This window comes from Azolla caroliniana, unplaced genomic scaffold (assembly GCF_043228905.1).
Source record: "Azolla caroliniana isolate FFs.n. ecotype wild unplaced genomic scaffold, voAzoCaro1.0.p SCAF_10, whole genome shotgun sequence".
In the NCBI taxonomy this organism is placed as follows: domain Eukaryota; kingdom Viridiplantae; phylum Streptophyta; class Polypodiopsida; order Salviniales; family Salviniaceae; genus Azolla; species Azolla caroliniana.
This window is the reverse complement of record NW_028230445.1, coordinates 1,799,584-1,816,832: the sequence shown is the minus strand read 5'-3', so window position 1 is coordinate 1,816,832 and position 17,249 is coordinate 1,799,584. Positions and strand designations below refer to the sequence as shown.

The following is a 17,249-nucleotide window of genomic DNA, read 5'->3' as shown; positions in this document are numbered from 1 at the left end:
TATCGAAAAAACAAAAAGTTGGGAGCGATACGAGATTTATTTATTCAACTTGGTGAGGAAAAGATGTAAAAGAAGAAATAAACTATTGCAAGATTATCTTCTTTTGGCGTTAGTGGTACATAAAGTGTTAGGGTGAATCGATAGATGTGTTCGTTCCATAGAACATTAAAATACAAATTGTGGATCGATTGTAAACCATTGTCCATTTTCTTAACATGGGAACATGATCCGTACAAGATCCACTCTCTACATTATGTAAACAAGATCTGGGACCATATCTATAGTCATATTTCTAAGTGGAAACCCTAATTTTATATTTTTCATTTTTATAATATATATGTGACGATTTACACCATTGTTGATTTGTTCCATGTTTTTAATGACTTCGAACGTTTATTGATTTGTTGATGTCACTAATCACTTCTATTATTTGGGTTATTAGTTCCTTTGTTTGTTTCTTTCATGTCTCTTACGAATTCGTAGGGAACATTCTCCCTTGCGAGGGTTTCTACTGTTAAGTGATTATTTATTTTCTCTCTCTCTCTCTCTCTCTCTCTCTCTCTCTACATATCTACTTTCTTATGAATCCTTTGGACATGTGCACGAGACTTCTTAACACCTTGTTGTTGATCCATGATGTGTGTGTGTGGAGCTTGGTTTCTGTCGTCGTTTATCCATTCTCATAAATAAAAAGGGAGCTAAATCACGAGCACATGCATGTGGCACTTGGTTTTCATCTCCATGGTTAACTGCAAAGACTTCAGAGAGGGAGCTACGTGCAATGCGCTGTATATTTTTGTGTGAGTCCTAGACATGGTGTTTCATCAAGGGGGGTGTTGGTCACGGCGGGGTTATGAAGGCTCCTCAGGATGCCACACTTCGAGCGAAGAGCAAGGCATATCCCATTTCACCGAAAAGTAACAATAGGATATAACTAGGACAAGGTGGGCAGGAAGAGACGGGCGGGCGAGAGAGGTATCGTGTGGGTTGGGTCGGGGTGGGTGCTCCTAGCGCAACGAAAAACATGAGGATTTTGCTTTCGCAAAAGCTAGAATTTTTTTTTTCTTCTTCCAAAAAGCAAAAGCTAGTATTATTATTTTTTGTCCAAAAAGCAAAAGCTAGTATTAATTAAACTATGAAAGATTCTAAGGTCTTAGGGAAGATTCTAAGGTCTTCTTTGGTGTTGGTGGGGGTTTGGGGAGGGGAAAATGGAAATAAAGAAATAATAATAAAAGACTTGGAAATGGGAGACACTGAGGAATGCCCTCCTCCTTTATAAGGAAATCTGATGCTGCAATGCATGGGTTAGTTCTAAGGTTTTACCCTAACCCTAACCCTAACCCTAACCTTTAGCTGAACCCTAATCGGTCATCATGCTTCTCTTTGTGCTTTCCTTTCTTGGCATGGTCCGCAGCTTTCAGAAATCAAAATGGTAAAAGTAACCACTCTTAAGACTTCTCCTTTAGATTCTTGTTTTTCAAGCACCTTCCCTTTGTGGGTTTTCTTCAGCCGTGCATATATCACAATGGGTTTGCTTCAGTCTGCATTCCCTTTCATTCATCGAGACTGTATAAACTCTTTGGTCTTTTGTTTTTGTTCTCTTTATTTAGCTGTTAATTTCTTGTTCTCTATCAGCAAGAAACTATTGGAGACCACAATCGCGAGGGTACAAATCCTGAGGGGAAGGAGAGAGGTTCAGCTCTGTCACCTGCTACGACAAGTGGCTCAGCTCATGAATTGTGGCAAAAACCGGAAGGCACAAATGCAGGTAATCTCAAATTGATCACATCCTTGTGTATGCATACCCTATGGATATGCATAAGTACTCGTACATGAGCATGGAGGATGTGGATGTATGTGTCTGTCCTTGTGTGGAGATGCATACATATATCTTCATGTGAAAATTTAGTGAGTTTGTATGGATATGCACATGTCACACATTCATTTATGTGGGAGGATGTATGTGCATATGTGTGTATGCATGTGTATGAGTATGTGTATGTATGTTTTATGTATGTATGTATGTATGTATGTATGTATGTATGAGTAGGTGTGTATGTGCTTGTGTGGATATGAATACATATATCTTCATGTGAAAATGTATGTATGTTTTAGTGAGTTTGTATAGATATGCACACACACACACATTAATTAATGTGGGTGCAGCATGTATGTGGATATTTGTTTGTATGTATGCGCATATGTGTGTATATATGTGCGTATGAATGTATTTGTATATGTATGTATGTATGTATGTATGTATATGTCTGTATGAATGTATGAATGTATGTATGTATGTATGTATATGTCTGTATGAATGTATTTATGTATGTATTTATGTATGTATGTGTGTGTGTGTGCATGTATATGCATATGTTTAGAGAGATAGGGAGGAAGAGAGTTTTGTGTTCATGGTTAATTATCTGGATATTCTTACCCATTCCCTTCACCTTTTTTCAATGTATGGAACAGCTAGAATGTCTGTGGATTGAGCTATGCCTGCTTTCTCTTTACATCAAAGTTCAAGAATACTGTGATAAAGTCCGAATTAATATAAGCATCATTGCTGGCCAAAGGTAATAGAAATTTCCTAGTTTTGTTTTGTTATAGAGTGACAATACATCATTTAGTGGTTTCTCTTATATACTCATCAATCCTTTGTAAGGATACAGACACTGTCCTATTGACTTGGAAGAGTCAGTGGCAAGTTTGTGCTTTGTGGCATCTCGTTGCTCGGTTTTCCCGGAGTTGCAAGAACTGCGTGAAATCTTTGCTATGAAGTATGGATCCGATTTTGTAATCTCGGCACAGGAGTTGAAGGATGATTCCTACGTCAACCGATCAGTAAGTATTTATGTACCTTCATTAAGAATAAACTTCAATGCATGTCCATTTTCTTTAGCATCCAAATGAGCATGGTTAAGAGTACGGGTATACCTGATACTCTAAATACAGTAAGTGTCTTAGTAATAGAAGAATAATGACCCAAAAACTCATTAGATGTAACTGACTTCACGTAGTCGATGCATGATAAGCATGCATTGTCTTATCATGAATGCGATGTTTTTATTATATGCTTTTGATTTGTTGTCATGACGTTGTATGAAATCAAATCTTGTGTTCTGACTTGTGGTCTCCCAACTATGCCACTTATGTATAGTTATTGAACTTCTTGTCAACAAAAGGACCCCCAGAGGATCTCAAGGAAGAATTGAATGAGTATGTGTTGAAAAAGAGTGACAAGAAAGATGGTGGCGTACCAAAGGAATTACTTGAAATTTTGAATAGAAGTACGCAAGCAAATGAAGCGAATGAACGTAAGCTTTTCATTGCATCACTAAAGTCAGAAGAATACAAGCAACATGATAGCTTGGAAGAAGAAAACAAGGAAAACAAGTTATCAATACTAAATGGAGGACCAAATGTAGTGTTGGCACAAGCTTGTCCAAATGCAAGGGTTTATGATATGAATTCATCACTTGACGACATGAGTTCATTGTATGGCAAGCATACTTACAATTCACAATTCAAGAGAATATGTAGAAGAGTAAATAAAAGGAAAACCAAGGATAATGCTACGAAGCACATAGAGACATGGGATTACATGTTTCCCGAAGGTGAAGACAACGATGGGATGAGCGTGACTAGAGAAGAGGCTAAGCACATGTCCAATTATTATGCTAATGATAATGGGTCTTCTGAAGAGGATATTGATGCTTGTCACATGCATTGGAATCATAACCATGTAGAGACAACTTTTACAAGTCCATATGAAAGTGATTATTACATCAAGCCATCCTCATTATTGAGGGTTCCTCATAAATGCCAGCCATCATTGGCCCCTAAGCGTCCACCTCCACTTCCAAGGGTTGCATCCATGTGTGGCATTGCAAAGACTGTCTTAGTCGATGCTTCCCTTGCTCACTCTTCCACATTGGAGGATTATGCAACACTTGATTACGAGCAAGTCGCCGCAAGAGTAGCAGAGTTGTCTGCCAAGATCCACACAAAGTAAAACTTTGTTTTGTACATTTTATCTTCAAATTTGCAAGGAGATAGCCATTTCCTAGCTTCTTGCTTGTCACATGTCTTAAATCAACAATGGGCGAGCATTTCTCGATCTCATATCTATTACCAGTTTTTTAGAGCAGTTTGAATAAATCGGCCATGAAATTATCAATTAACTTTAAAATGTCTTTTAGCAATAAGGGAACGCCCTAAGTCAACAATATCAAACAAATTGCAATGCAATTAAGGTTAACATTCACAAAATCGTTAACATTAATAAAAAAGTAACTTAGGGTATGTTGAATCCTCAAATATGTATCTTCAACTTATCAATCCAATGAGGTTATAATATATTGATGTGCCCTTTGGAGAGTGGCTCATGAGTGAATGGTAATCAACATTAATAATAATTTGGACCTCACTTTGGTAATTGCTTCAACACAACACATGACAAGGTCTATGAAGGTTTGACGGCTTGAATAGAAAATCATTTTGGTTTTGACAAATTAAACAAGGAAATCATTCTGGTTTTGACAAATTAAACAAGGATATGATCTTGTTAAATTTGGATTTTCTGAATGAACCAATTTGAATATATCATATATGATTACTCCCAAAGACCAAATTCTCTCTTGAGGTTTATCATAATACCCTTAAAGTTTAGAAGACTCAATTTTAAGAGATATGAATGTATTTCATCATCTCAAATGAATTCCTTGTTAATTTCATAGAATTTTTAGCATGGAAACCTTTTTAGACAATAATTGAAACCTGGTCATTTTCTAGTACTAATACAACAGTATGTATTAGATCAAACAAAAAGGGAGTCTCATAGATTATTTCATGGTGGAATCTCCCTTGGGTGATAGGATTTATTCTTGTTGTGGTACATGGAGACACCACCATCGCCTACTAAGAAAATGTATTTTCTCATGTTTGACGCAAGGTTGCATCACACTTTTTATATGGTTGTTATAGTTACTTTTTGTGGAGATTGATGGACACACAGTGTACAATTTTGTTTGCCATAGTTGCAACTAGTATATTATGCATTGTGGTGCATTTGGGAAAAATATTTGTTAAACTTGGTGGCCTAGTGGGGGATTGAGAGAGGATCATTTGGGAAATCATTTTAGTGTCACATATAAGTGTGAATCATTATTTATAAGACTGAATTATAAATTATGATGTTATAAAGAACAATATCTTTTGTAGTAGCTAATTTTTAAGATTTGATTAGACTGAATTAGGATCAATATGTAACCAAAGGATATACTTGCCACCACAAGATAACATTTCGGATTTGTCGATCTATACATTATAAAACAAGAGTGAGTTATGTGTATTAATGTTAGTAGTAGTAGTATTACAATATATTGAAATTTGTTCTTTTCTCGACTCAGCCATGACATTTCTTTTATATTTACGGAAACACCAACTTCACTACCACCTATGACATATTTGTTTTATACGCTTAATGTTATTTTAGGCAACACTAATCCTTTGCTAAAGCAAACGTCTCCCTTGATAGTCATATTGTTGACCTATGTTTCTTTTATCTAGATTTCTTTCTCATGTTTCTATATTGCACATCTTAGGCTTCTCATTCACTACTTACAAGGACTAGGAACGTGAGAAAAAAAAGGTATCTTTCCTTTGAGATTGTGTGAACTTATAATCTGCTCCTCAAAATATGGATTTAGAAATCATTGTTGTTGGGTGGGGGGTGGAGGCTGGAGCCAAGAACTACTCCACCCCGCTCCCAAGGGGTTTTGAGCGCGAGGGAGAGAGAGGGAGAGAAACATAGAATAGGGAAACTTCTTCTATTTCTTTTCATGCCCCATGGGGTGGTTTTATATATGTACAAGAGGTAACCATTACAAATCAAGAGCGTTAGGGTAGCTCCATAACCTTCTCACCATTTACACACGTTTTCTCATATGTGTACAGATGCACACAATTGTGCATGTGTTCACATGCTCATATTCATCCGCACACTCACACTCATATACCTTACACAACTATAGTTTCTCACCCTCCCTGTACATCTCATACGAGTAACAATCACTTACTACAACCTCAATGTTTAATATTAGTGAGTCCAAGTGAAATAGTTTATTGACTTCCAATTGAAGTTAAGAGACTTTGAGAAAGCTTACAACATCAAGAATATTTGTGTCACTAAATTCCAAAAACGCAAACATTATTGAGATCGCAAGATACATATCAATGAGTACACATTGTGGCAATGTCAATTTAGTTTTGGTTGACGTTGATAAAACCATGGTAAACATTACAAACAAAAGTTAAAGGTACTTCTACGCGAAGACACCACACAATGGGGAGATTTGTAGCTCAGTTGGTAAGGTTGCCTAATGGAGACTAGGAGGTCATGGGTTCAACTTCTACATTCCACGATGGCATCAAGTGAATTAAAAGAGATATGTATGAAGTATCTAATGGAGAGGTGAGAAATTTGGGTTTCGAACCCAAGACGATAAAAGAGATAGAGATTTGGTAGAAAGTTGTAGGAGTCCGTATAATTAGTTATAGGGAAAAGTACCAGGATACCCTTGGAAGTTTGTCTATTTACTAGAATGCCCTTGGAAGTTCCAAATTTACCAAACTACCCCTATGTCCAAAAAAATACACCTTATAAAGTAATTATACACTCAAATCTACAAGCCCTATTTACCAGAATACCCTTCAAACACAAATTTCTTTACTTAAAAGATTCTTTGGGTCCTTTGTACTTACTTGATAAAGTGTATTTTTTTGGACATAGGGGTAGTTTGGTAAATTTGAAACTTCCAGGGGCATTTTGGTAAATAGACGAACTTCCAGGGGGTATCTTGGTACTTTTCCCTTACTTATAATTAGCTAAAATTCATTCATTGTAAATTTGTAATGTTCCGTCAGAGTCCTCACTATTCTCTGCTCGCCCGCTCGCTCGCTCGTTGCCGGCCCTGCTCCTTCATTTGTTGAGAAACCCTCCTTTCTTTCTTTCTTTCTTCTTCTTCTTCTTCTTCTTCTTTTGCTTATGCTAATTTCCTGGGATTTTTGGGGGCAAGACTCAGAGCGTGCGTAGACAGAAAGATGCTGCAGAGTAAGTCGTTCATGAGGAAAACCAAGCGAGGCCAGGTCCTTAAGGTTAGTCTCTAAACTCAAACTCTTATTTATCAATCTATACATACATACACACGTACATACCTACATACATACATACAGGTATGTATGTATGTATTAGAGAGATAAGGAGAAATTTGGGCTGTTGTGTAGCAATTTTTGGCATCCGTAAATAGGGAAATTATGCTACCTTTCTACTGAGTTTTAATACAATTAGAGTATAAGAACTGAGTTCTTGCCCAACTGCCATAGGTATGGTGTAATTGGAGTGTAAGAAATTGGTTCTTGTTTGACTCCCTTAGCTACTGGGGTCTATTGTACAATTGGAGTATGAGAAATGAGTTCTTATTTGAAGAGTTTAGATACTGGGGTCAAAAGGACAATTGGAGTATGAGAAATAAGTTCGTGTTGATGATCTCCATGGAGTACTGCATCAAGTATATACGCTGACAAGGCAATTGATTTGACAGTTTTGATAAATGAGCTTTGCTGTCACCTGGGCCCCAGTAGACTTGCCATACTGCAGCTAGTATTGCAGAACCTTAAGAGGGTTTACCTTGCCATAATATCTTCACTATTGTGGTTGGACAGCAAGGTATTTTATATTATCATGTTGCTTTCAAATAAACACTACTTCGATAGGGAGAGAGAATGAGCAAGAAGAAAGAAAGAAATGAAAGTAATTCTAACACATCTATGAGACAAATCATGATTACAAATATGGGTTAATTCATGTTGTGCATACTGAAACAAAAATAAAATCTCTAGGTTTTCTAAAGCGTCATGATAATAATTTTAATGAAGATGGTTTACAAGCACAAAGTGCATAACTAAAATGTATGGTTTGAGTAGTGGTGAATGGACATTGTATCTGAGGTTGATTGGTGTGGTGGAACAAGCGGTTGATATACATAGGAATCAACTACTTCAAATTGCCCTCCTGATAAGGTGAAGACAACTTGTTGGCGAGTTGGGGAGTCAGCTCAGATGTGAGGGAGATCATGGCCTTAGTCTTCCTTAGGTTTATTGTGAACCCGTTTTAATGGCAAAAATCAAGGACAGTCAGATGATGTTAGACCTGCATGAGATTCAGATACCAAGATCATGTCACAGCATAAAGAAGAATACAGACAGGTGTACTTAATATGTCAATTCCCTCGTTGTCTCCACACGCAAATTAGTCCAGTATCTCGTTGATGTACAATTGGGAGAGTGTAGGGGACAATGGGCATCCTTGCCTCATATCAATGGTGCTTGTGATTACCTAAGGTTTTATTATCATCCTTGGTGGTGAAGTATGACCTAGGGACCCTTCAAAACATGTAAAATTGTGTGTTTCTTCTTGGAGAGAGAGAGAGAAAGAAAGAAAAACTGATATTTGTTTAAATTTACTAGATTTCAAACCGAGTACTATGAAAAAAAACTGGTGTATTAGTATAGGTCCTCTTCGAGAGAAATGAGCGAGGAAGAGAATATTACTGTCTCTGAACTGGCCCTACCCGAACTCATATAATTATGATGGCATAATTTTATAAGCTAAAATTGAAGGGTGTAATCTAGTCGAGTACTAAATCTATATTATGTATGCATGTTTATATTTTACATATGCATATGATATGCATTCAGTTATATAACTTCCCTCACGCCGAAGTTCAGAGACCTCATCTCGGTATGGTGGTGTTGGAGATCTTTTGAAAGTAGAAGTTTCAGTCCATCTAAACTCAAGAATAAGTGCTTAGCTAACAAGAATATCTGGTAGCTTTGGCAGTTTTACAAATTTAGCTATATTTATTTTGGTTCATTTTAAGATGTACTTTTCAGTCCCATAGGCCATTCTGAACTCATAAGAAATGTTAATATTTCTTTCTTTCTTTCTTTCTCTCCTTATGTATATAGAGAGAGTTACATTGACGTCCTCTGTAAACAACATGACCTATGGGACATAATTAAACTCACGGGGAAGTATGCTGGTGTTGCCTTTGATTTGTGGAAATATTTATGCGCCCGCTCTGTAAACAATGTTACATACGAGAAATAATGAAATTATTGACAAAGTATGCTGATGTTTTCTTTGAATTGCGGAAATCTTTCTGGTGAGTGGTCACATTAACATTCGTAGTAATAAGGCAATGTTCCTGGTACTTCTCAGTCAACTATGTGTGACATTATATGACTAATATACTGTAATAAGATGGAATTTATTATAATGCAGGTGGTCAGAGAGCATTACTTACGAGATGATATACCTTGTGGTGCATTATATTGCACAGTTTGTGCCAAGGAATCTGCCTGCCTTAGTGAGTCTGCAGCTAATATCTTGATAGTGGATACAAATGTCACACTCCATCATGTACCTCTCAAAACTTTTAAATATGTAGTTTAAACTATTATTTCAGCTATTTTCATCTTTTTTTAATTGTTCTGACATATCTTTGGAACTTTCTTGGTAGATTGATCTTCTAGAGAATAGTGCAATAGATGATGTTGTGATACTTTCTGTGGTGCTTGAGGAAGTGAAGAACAGAAATTTAAGCTTGTATAACCGTCTCCGAGCATTATGTAGCAATCCTACACGCCGTTTTTTTGTCTTTGCAAATGAGCATAACAAGTAGGTCATGGTTCATGATTTGAGTGTGCAGTTTTACATATTCTCCACTTTTGCATCTAGCTGGTGTTTTGTAATATATATCAAGGAACATGACATTTGCTGTGTACTGAATTTTTTGAATGAGTGACCTCGGTGGAAAGTATCCTTATTCATATCCACTTCTTGGACAGGGACACCTATGTAAAGGCTTTACCAGGGGAAAGTGTCAATGATCGTAATGATAGAGGTTTCTTTATTCAGCATAATTACTTCCATCAGTTTACTACCCTCTTTATAACCACATTTTCGGAGTATATTAATTCTACAGCTCATAGCTGTGATACTGAGCCAGATTATTCTTTCTAATTCATTAATTGCATGCTAGCTATTCGCACTGCAAGCCTTTGGTATCAGAAGCATTTACTTGGGGGGCCAAACATATTGCTTCTGACAAATGATGTTGAAAATAAAAAGAGAGCACTTCAAGAGGGAATACGGACAGAGACAGGTAAATTTGTGAAGTTTATGGACATGCTATTTTCTCTTTCCAATTTTTGGAAAAACCATATAACTTGGCCACGACATTCAGTGCAATCATTTGTGAAGTCACTTGGGAAGCCAGAACTCCTGGACTTGGTTGTCCAAACAGATAATGACAATAATACAACTCATATGGATGTGGAGGAGTTACGTCCATCTAAGAAAAAATTGATATATGAAGAGGTATCTCTTGGATAGGTGGTAAAGTGAATTGTGATATGTTTTATTGCACAGGCTGTCTACTGTTAATAACTTGATCTGCTCTGTATATTTTTCAGCATAAACCAATGTCAGAAATTACAAATGGTTTACGCCAGGGCATTTTCCATCAGGGAAAGCTCCGTGTAAATCGTTACAATCCATTAGAAGCTTATGTTGGTAGTGAAAGTATCGGAGATGAAATTGTAGTTTATGGGCGGATCAACATGAATCGATCATTTGATGGTGATGTGGTGGCTGTTGAACTGTTGCCAGAGGAGCTATGGAAAGAAGGAAACATGATAAAGCTTGTGGAAGATGGTAAAGGTGTTCCCTAATTTGCAGGAACTGCTTGAATGAATGTTGGAGTGTGTATGAAAGCTATGGGAATGTTTATTTTGTGGCAGAAGAGGAAGAGGATGTTGAGGAAAAGGTGAGCTTGGCTCCTGAGAGTGCTGATGATGCACCATGCGAGCCCATGCGGCAAGATAAAAATGCTTCTAAAGCAGGTTTACAGCCTTGTGGTCGGGTCGTGGGTGTAATTAAACGTAATTGGCACTCGTAAGTAATCTAATTATGGCTCCTTCAGGACTTGGTAATTTTTATTCAGCAGTACTCCCATTGTTGTACATACAGGTATTGTGGATCATTGGAACCCATGCAGATGCCTGCAGGGGACGGAGGCACTGTAAATGCTCTTTTCGTATCTTCTGACAAGAGAATTCCAAAAATTCGCATTCAAACTCGCCAATTTGGGAATCTTATCAATAAGAGAATATTAGTCGCTGTTGATTCATGGGATCGAACCTTGCGGTTCCCTTCTGGTCATTATATAAGAACTATTGGTGAAATTGGCGATCGAGCTACAGAGAGTGAGGTGTGTGTAAACATTGGCAACTTGATAGCATTCTTTAGTTGTTTTTTATCTTATGGAATTTATGGTTGCAGGTTCTCATGATTGAAAATGACATAGATAATAGGCCTTTCTCAGAGCAGGTTCTATCATGTCTTCCTCCACTTCCATGGTCTGTTTCTCTGGAGGACCTTAACTGCGCGTATCGTGAAGACCTTAGACACATACGTGTATTCAGTGTAGATCCTCCAGGTGAGATGGTTTAGCTGGTCGGAGCTGTGGTTTACTCTTTGTATTGTCTTATGAATGTACTGTAATTAAAAAATAGCTAGCGATATACCTTTATTTTCCTTTACCAGTGAATAGTTCCTTAGGATATTTTATGACATTAACAATCTAACTGTAGGATAATGTAAATCATAATATCTAAGATCTGTGATATCCTGGTACATCCAAAATAGTAGTGTATTTAACCTTCTTTGTGCTTCCACTGATATAATGGCTCCAGGGCAAACTTTTGATCACGAAAGAAGAGAATTTTCTTTCAAACTGCTCTAAAATCAAGTGTTTTGATTAATTTGTCACCCATAACTTGGTTACCACAGCAAATTATTCTAGAAATTGGTATTCTTTGTAACATGCAGGTTGTAGAGATATTGATGATGCATTACATTGTACACCTCTCCCCAATGGGAACTTTGAAGTTGGAGTCCGTATCCTGGTTTTGAAGTTCTCATAGTTATGACTTATGAGTTGATAGAGTTTATGCATCTCATGCTGACGACAACCAACTTGTATAGACAGGGTTCTCTTTATTTATATTTATTGAAGCCCTTGGCAAAACGTTTACTATAAATTTGAGCATAATTAGGGCTGCGTTCAACAACTATTCTTTAACCCATGTTAATACTAGATATAGCAGATGTCACAAATTTTGTACTTCCGGGGACACCATTAGACGAGGAAGCATCTAAGAGAGGTACATCTGTGTACTTGGTGGAGCAGCGGATTGATATGCTTCCGAAGCCTCTTACTGAAGGTATGTTACATACATATAAAGCAACGATAAACATTTCATTTGATTATCGCTGTGAGCTTTCTGTATATATGATTCTTTTGCTACACCAGATATTTGCTCGCTTCGCGCAGATGTTGAGCGATTGGCCTTCTCAGTGATTTGGGTAATTTTCTTGAATATGCTACATTCGCAAATTTTCTTGTTGATAAAGCATGGATAAACATACTATTTCGTCATATTAGATAGACAGCTGCCACTGTACAACACATTTTCCACCTAGTGTTCCGTTCTGCCTGCTTTGGCACAATTTGATTCTTAAATGACACAGACATTGGCTATCCTTCAATAACTTATTCATGTTGAGTTGAACTTGTTAGAGAAAATCTTAGTATACTATTCCTGGTAACATGTGGCATTTATTTGCTATCACCTTCTTTCTGTAAAGTAATAGATGCATAAATTTGATAAATATGAGATAATTACCTCTTCTCAGTAAATGCTACATTATGTATGTATTGCCTGTATGCAAGACAAGCATTCCGAAACTAGGCGTGTGTCTTTTTGTAATTACAGGAAGTATACTATGTAATAATGTTGATGTTTTATAGGACATGTCAAGTGAGGCAGAAATTATTTCAACAAGATACACAAAAAGTGTGATCAAGTCTGTTGCTGCAATGTCTTATATAGAGGCTCAAGCACGCATGGATGACAGGCATTTGCTTCTGGAATTTAATTATTTGTTAGATCAGGCTTTGATTATTGTTTATAATTTGTTTACTTTTCTCTTTGTGGCAGTCGGCTAGTTGATCCTCTTACCACTGATCTCCGTAATATGAATACTCTAGCAAAGGTGCTTCACTGATTGCTTAATTCATTTTGCTATTCTTTGTTTGATCTTTGTCTTACAGTGTTCTGTAATTTATTTGGACTCAAGATCATGAGACAGCGCCGTATAGACCGTGGAGCTTTGACCCTGGCTTCCCCTGAAGTAAAGTTTGACATAGACACAGAAACACATAATCCTCTTGATATCGGTATGTTTTTCTGTCAATTCCAGTTTAGAGCTAGTGACTGTACTCCTATCTTAAAGTAGTCTTTGGCTATTGTATTTATTTCCATGGTTTGATTCAAGGTTAACATTAATATTGCCAACCAATATTATTCAGGAAAAACTGCAAGGCTATGTCAATATATTGTGGTGGAAATGCGGTGTGCATGTGTTCCTATGTGCCACCCTTTTAGCACACCCTTTTTAGCTAAGCCAACCCAAGTGGGTACCTTTGTATCTACTATAAACTGAATAAGAAGTAAGAAGCTAACTAGGCTGGTTTTGATCTTTTATGTGCATTTCACATATTGGTGGAGAAACGGGGTACCAGTCCCCCATATCCAAGCATCCACCTCTTCCCCCTCACCTTAGGTTGCCCAGTAACTTCTTGTCCCACGAGTTTCCCCAACCCCCCTCCTACACAATAGCCCTCCTGTTTCCCACCTCAGCCAAGTCCAGGTGGCCCTCAGTTCACAGGAGGGATTGGTCTTTCTCCGCCAATTGATCTTTCCCCAATCCCCCTCCGACACGATAGCCCTCCTGTCCCCCACCTTAGCCAAGTCCAGGTGGCCCTCAGTCCACAGGAGCAATTGATCTCTATCCGCCTATAGCCCTCCCGTCCCCCATCTCAGCCAAGTCCAGGTGGCCCTCAGTCGACAAGAGGGATTGATCTCTATCTGCCAATTGCTAGCTCATTTTCCGTCACTAGCCCCGTCCAACTATTATCTGATCAAGGCTGCCAGTTCCACAGGGATTTCCTTAACGTCATTGCAGCTCAACTAGGTGTCCAACAGGTGCTTAAATCCCCATACCATCCTCAAACAAATGGCCTCACCGGACACCTCAACAAGACCCTCAACAAGGAGATTGCTTACATCGATCCATGCAACAAAACCTGGGATCAAATCTTGCCTTTCATCACCCACGCCTACAATACATCCGTACAGGCGTCAACACGGATCAACCCTTTTCGAACACGCCAACATGGATAGTGCCACTTGGGGGGCTCTATCTCCAACAGATGCGCCCCCTCCTTCGACAAGCGATTGCTCCTGTTCCTGTTCCTATTCCTGCTCCTCAGTCTCTTGTTTCTCTCAGGGGGGAAATGTGGTGGAAATGTGTTCCTTTGTGCCACCCTTTTAGCACACCCTTTTTAGGATGCATGTACCTTCTTTTTAGCTAAGCCAACCCAAATGGGTACCTTTGTATCAACTATAAATTGAGTAAGAAGTAAGAAGCTAACTAGGCTGATTTTGATGTCTTATGTGCATTTCACAATATTTCTGAATTAAAAAGACAAACTGAATTTTTTAAATGGATATCGTACAGGGATGTATCAAATCAGAGAAGCAAATCAAATGATTGAAGAGTTCATGCTTGCAGCAAATATTTCAGTGGCAGAAAAAATATTGAAACACTATCCTCTGTGTGGTCTACTACGGTGAGTAAAATGTTAGCCTATTCAGTCTGTCAATTTTCCTGTTTATACAAAGTTATCATCCTCAACATGTAAAGAAGAACATGAACTGTTTAGGCGGCATCCAATACCCACACCAAAAATGCTGGAACCTCTTATCCGAACAGCTGCTGCTGTAGGTGTGAAGCTGGATATTACCACTTCAAAAACGTTGGCTGATTCTCTTGATAATGCAGTGGTATGAAGCATGTTCACGTTATGTTTTGATTTGGCTTCTTGTTATTTTGATGCAAATATATAACTACATGCAATAAAATCCAGGGTACTGATCCGTATTTCAACAAACTTATTAGGATACTAGCAACTCGGTGTATGACTCAGGTATAGAATTGCCGTATTTATTCTCCATCTCCTCCCTCTCTATCTAACATATCTAATTTGTTTATAGACTATCTATCATATTTATGTCGAGATACAATTATTATGTCAGTTTTGTACAAATTTAAAACACGCTTTGGCTTATAGGTCATTTTGGCCTTTTATAGACAATGATATTTTACTTACTTTCCTTGCTTCTCAAAACATGGGATTCTGATATACAGTTTATGGACACAAATGCAGGCACTCTACTTTTGTAGTGGAGAGCTCACTCCCCCTGAATATCATCACTATGGTCTAGCAACAGCAATTTATACTCATTTCACCTCGCCAATTCGTCGTTATGCAGGTACTTTGTTCAGCTGATGATATCTTATAGGTGATGTAAATTGCGCTCTTGATGGCTGGCTCGGTTGCATCCTTTAAGTTTCATATTGCAATATACTTGCCAAATGTATGAGGTTATTTTCCTCTAGGCATACAATAAGAGTAGATGATAAGAATGAACATGCCATAATTGTTGTCGCAGATGTGATTGTGCATCGTTTACTTGCTGCCTCACTGGATTTATTTAAGTTGCCAACAGTTTTTCATGACAAAGCTCAACTCAACAACATTGCTGACAGTGAGTTGTGTTTAGTGCAAAAGCGTGACCTTATTGTATATTTGTGATACTGGAGAGTGATTTTCTTTTTGTGTCTTAGATTTGAATTTCCGTCACCGGAACGCACAAATGGCAGGCCGAGCTTCTATAGAACTTCACACCCTCATCTTCTTCCGTGATCGGTGAGAATGATTCTAGACCTGCTCTCTTTTTATTACTGAGACTTCATCTTATTTCGTAATGCTTGTGTTTATATAGCCCAACTACTGCAGAGGCTCGAATTGTCAAAGTAAGGTCAAATGGTTTCATAGTATTTGTGCCAAAGTAAGTATAATGATGATGATGAAATTTGTATATATATATATATAGTATGTATTTCTATTTCTATTTCTAATTCGCTGCTAAAAATTTCATTCAAATCAGATGTGGCACTTAAAACATTTCATTTGGCTGATAGTTAAAAACACGTGGTGGTGTATTTCTAGGTTTGGTATCGAAGGTCCTGTATATATTACAACCAAGGAGAGAGGAAGTGAGCAAAATGAGAAACAAACATTTGATTGGGTGATTGATGAAGAACAGCAGAAGATCATCAAAAGGGATGGCACAAAGGAATACAAAGTGCTTGATGCAGTCATGGTTCATATTCAAGTTGTTGAGACACAGCCAAATCGCTCAAAGCTTCAACTGACACTGCTTACTTGATGAGCATAATCAAATGGTTTATAGAAGCTAAAACGGGAAGAGCCGGCCCTTCACTACGGATTCTACTTATTTGTTTGTTTTGGAGCTGGCTATGCACCGCAGCATCTTGCCCATTTTTGGATTCGCGTGCTTCACTCCACATAATTCTGAGAATAGTTGTTTTTAGCTGCTCATAATATGCATAGCCTTCCCCTTAAGGTCCTTATCAACCCTATTCATTTGTATGCTACATCAAAGTAGTTAGGTTTATGATTCCAAAAACAGTGGTTTCACCTTTAGATGAATGTGAATTTTGAAAGACGATCCACTGAAAAATAGGATGACTTGAATACCCTTCCTATCATTAACACCATTGTATACAGTCCTTCAACGATGTTTGAGACTGTCTATGCTGGATGTCGGCAATTGTGAATTTTGAGACACTGAGGAACATGGTAACTTTCATATAGGGAGTTATCATAGTTTATAACTTTAACAGGGACCACATATTGAAGCAATGATTAATTGAGCCGAATTTTTTCTATCCTCTTATGAGCATGATTCTTGGTGTACCAGTATCAACAATCCAGTTTTTGACAACTATGCAAAACCTGCTGATTACATACTGGAAATTTTTTCAATCTGTAAGTTTCAAAGAGTGATTGAAGGTAAATATCAATGTTGTGGAAAATACGTATAGCCATAGTTCTTTTATATTTAATTAAGCTAACACATAAAAATTGGTTCCAGATTGGATCACTGTTATATATTCCCTGGTAAACTTG

The 17,249-nt window shown here is 37.6% G+C and overlaps 2 protein-coding genes across 4 annotated transcripts; both read left to right on the top strand.

Moving 5' to 3' along the window:
- Nucleotides 1-1,247: 1,247 nt before the first annotated feature.
- On the top strand, nt 1,248-4,073 carry LOC147858648 (uncharacterized). Its single transcript, XM_087325262.1, has 5 exons — nt 1,248-1,432; nt 1,636-1,768; nt 2,473-2,576; nt 2,673-2,844; nt 3,161-4,073. Exons 1-5 carry the CDS (start codon nt 1,374-1,376, stop codon nt 4,013-4,015), a joined length of 1,323 nt encoding a protein of 440 aa, XP_087181388.1. The 5' UTR covers nt 1,248-1,373; the 3' UTR covers nt 4,016-4,073.
- A 2,951-nt stretch (nt 4,074-7,024) lies between these two features.
- EMB2763 (ribonuclease II family protein) lies at nt 7,025-17,004 on the top strand. 3 transcript variants are annotated; one of them, XM_087325773.1, is made up of 24 exons: nt 7,025-7,158; nt 9,347-9,484; nt 9,585-9,742; nt 9,913-9,968; nt 10,107-10,229; nt 10,311-10,444; nt 10,540-10,780; nt 10,870-11,020; nt 11,096-11,336; nt 11,408-11,564; nt 11,957-12,025; nt 12,226-12,351; nt 12,441-12,493; nt 12,939-13,045; nt 13,129-13,183; nt 13,268-13,367; nt 14,711-14,822; nt 14,916-15,036; nt 15,120-15,179; nt 15,420-15,525; nt 15,706-15,801; nt 15,881-15,962; nt 16,039-16,104; nt 16,266-17,004. In XM_087325773.1, the coding sequence occupies exons 1-24, from the start codon at nt 7,105-7,107 to the stop codon at nt 16,483-16,485; spliced, it is 2,826 nt and encodes a 941-aa protein (XP_087181899.1). In that variant the 5' UTR covers nt 7,025-7,104; the 3' UTR covers nt 16,486-17,004. The 3 variants fall into 3 exon arrangements, with proteins under 3 accessions (XP_087181899.1, XP_087181898.1, XP_087181900.1); XM_087325772.1 differs by having other exon boundaries at nt 10,867-11,020; XM_087325774.1 differs by lacking the exons at nt 7,025-7,158; nt 9,347-9,484 and having other exon boundaries at nt 9,656-9,742; nt 10,328-10,444; nt 10,867-11,020.
- Nucleotides 17,005-17,249: the final 245 nt, after the last annotated feature.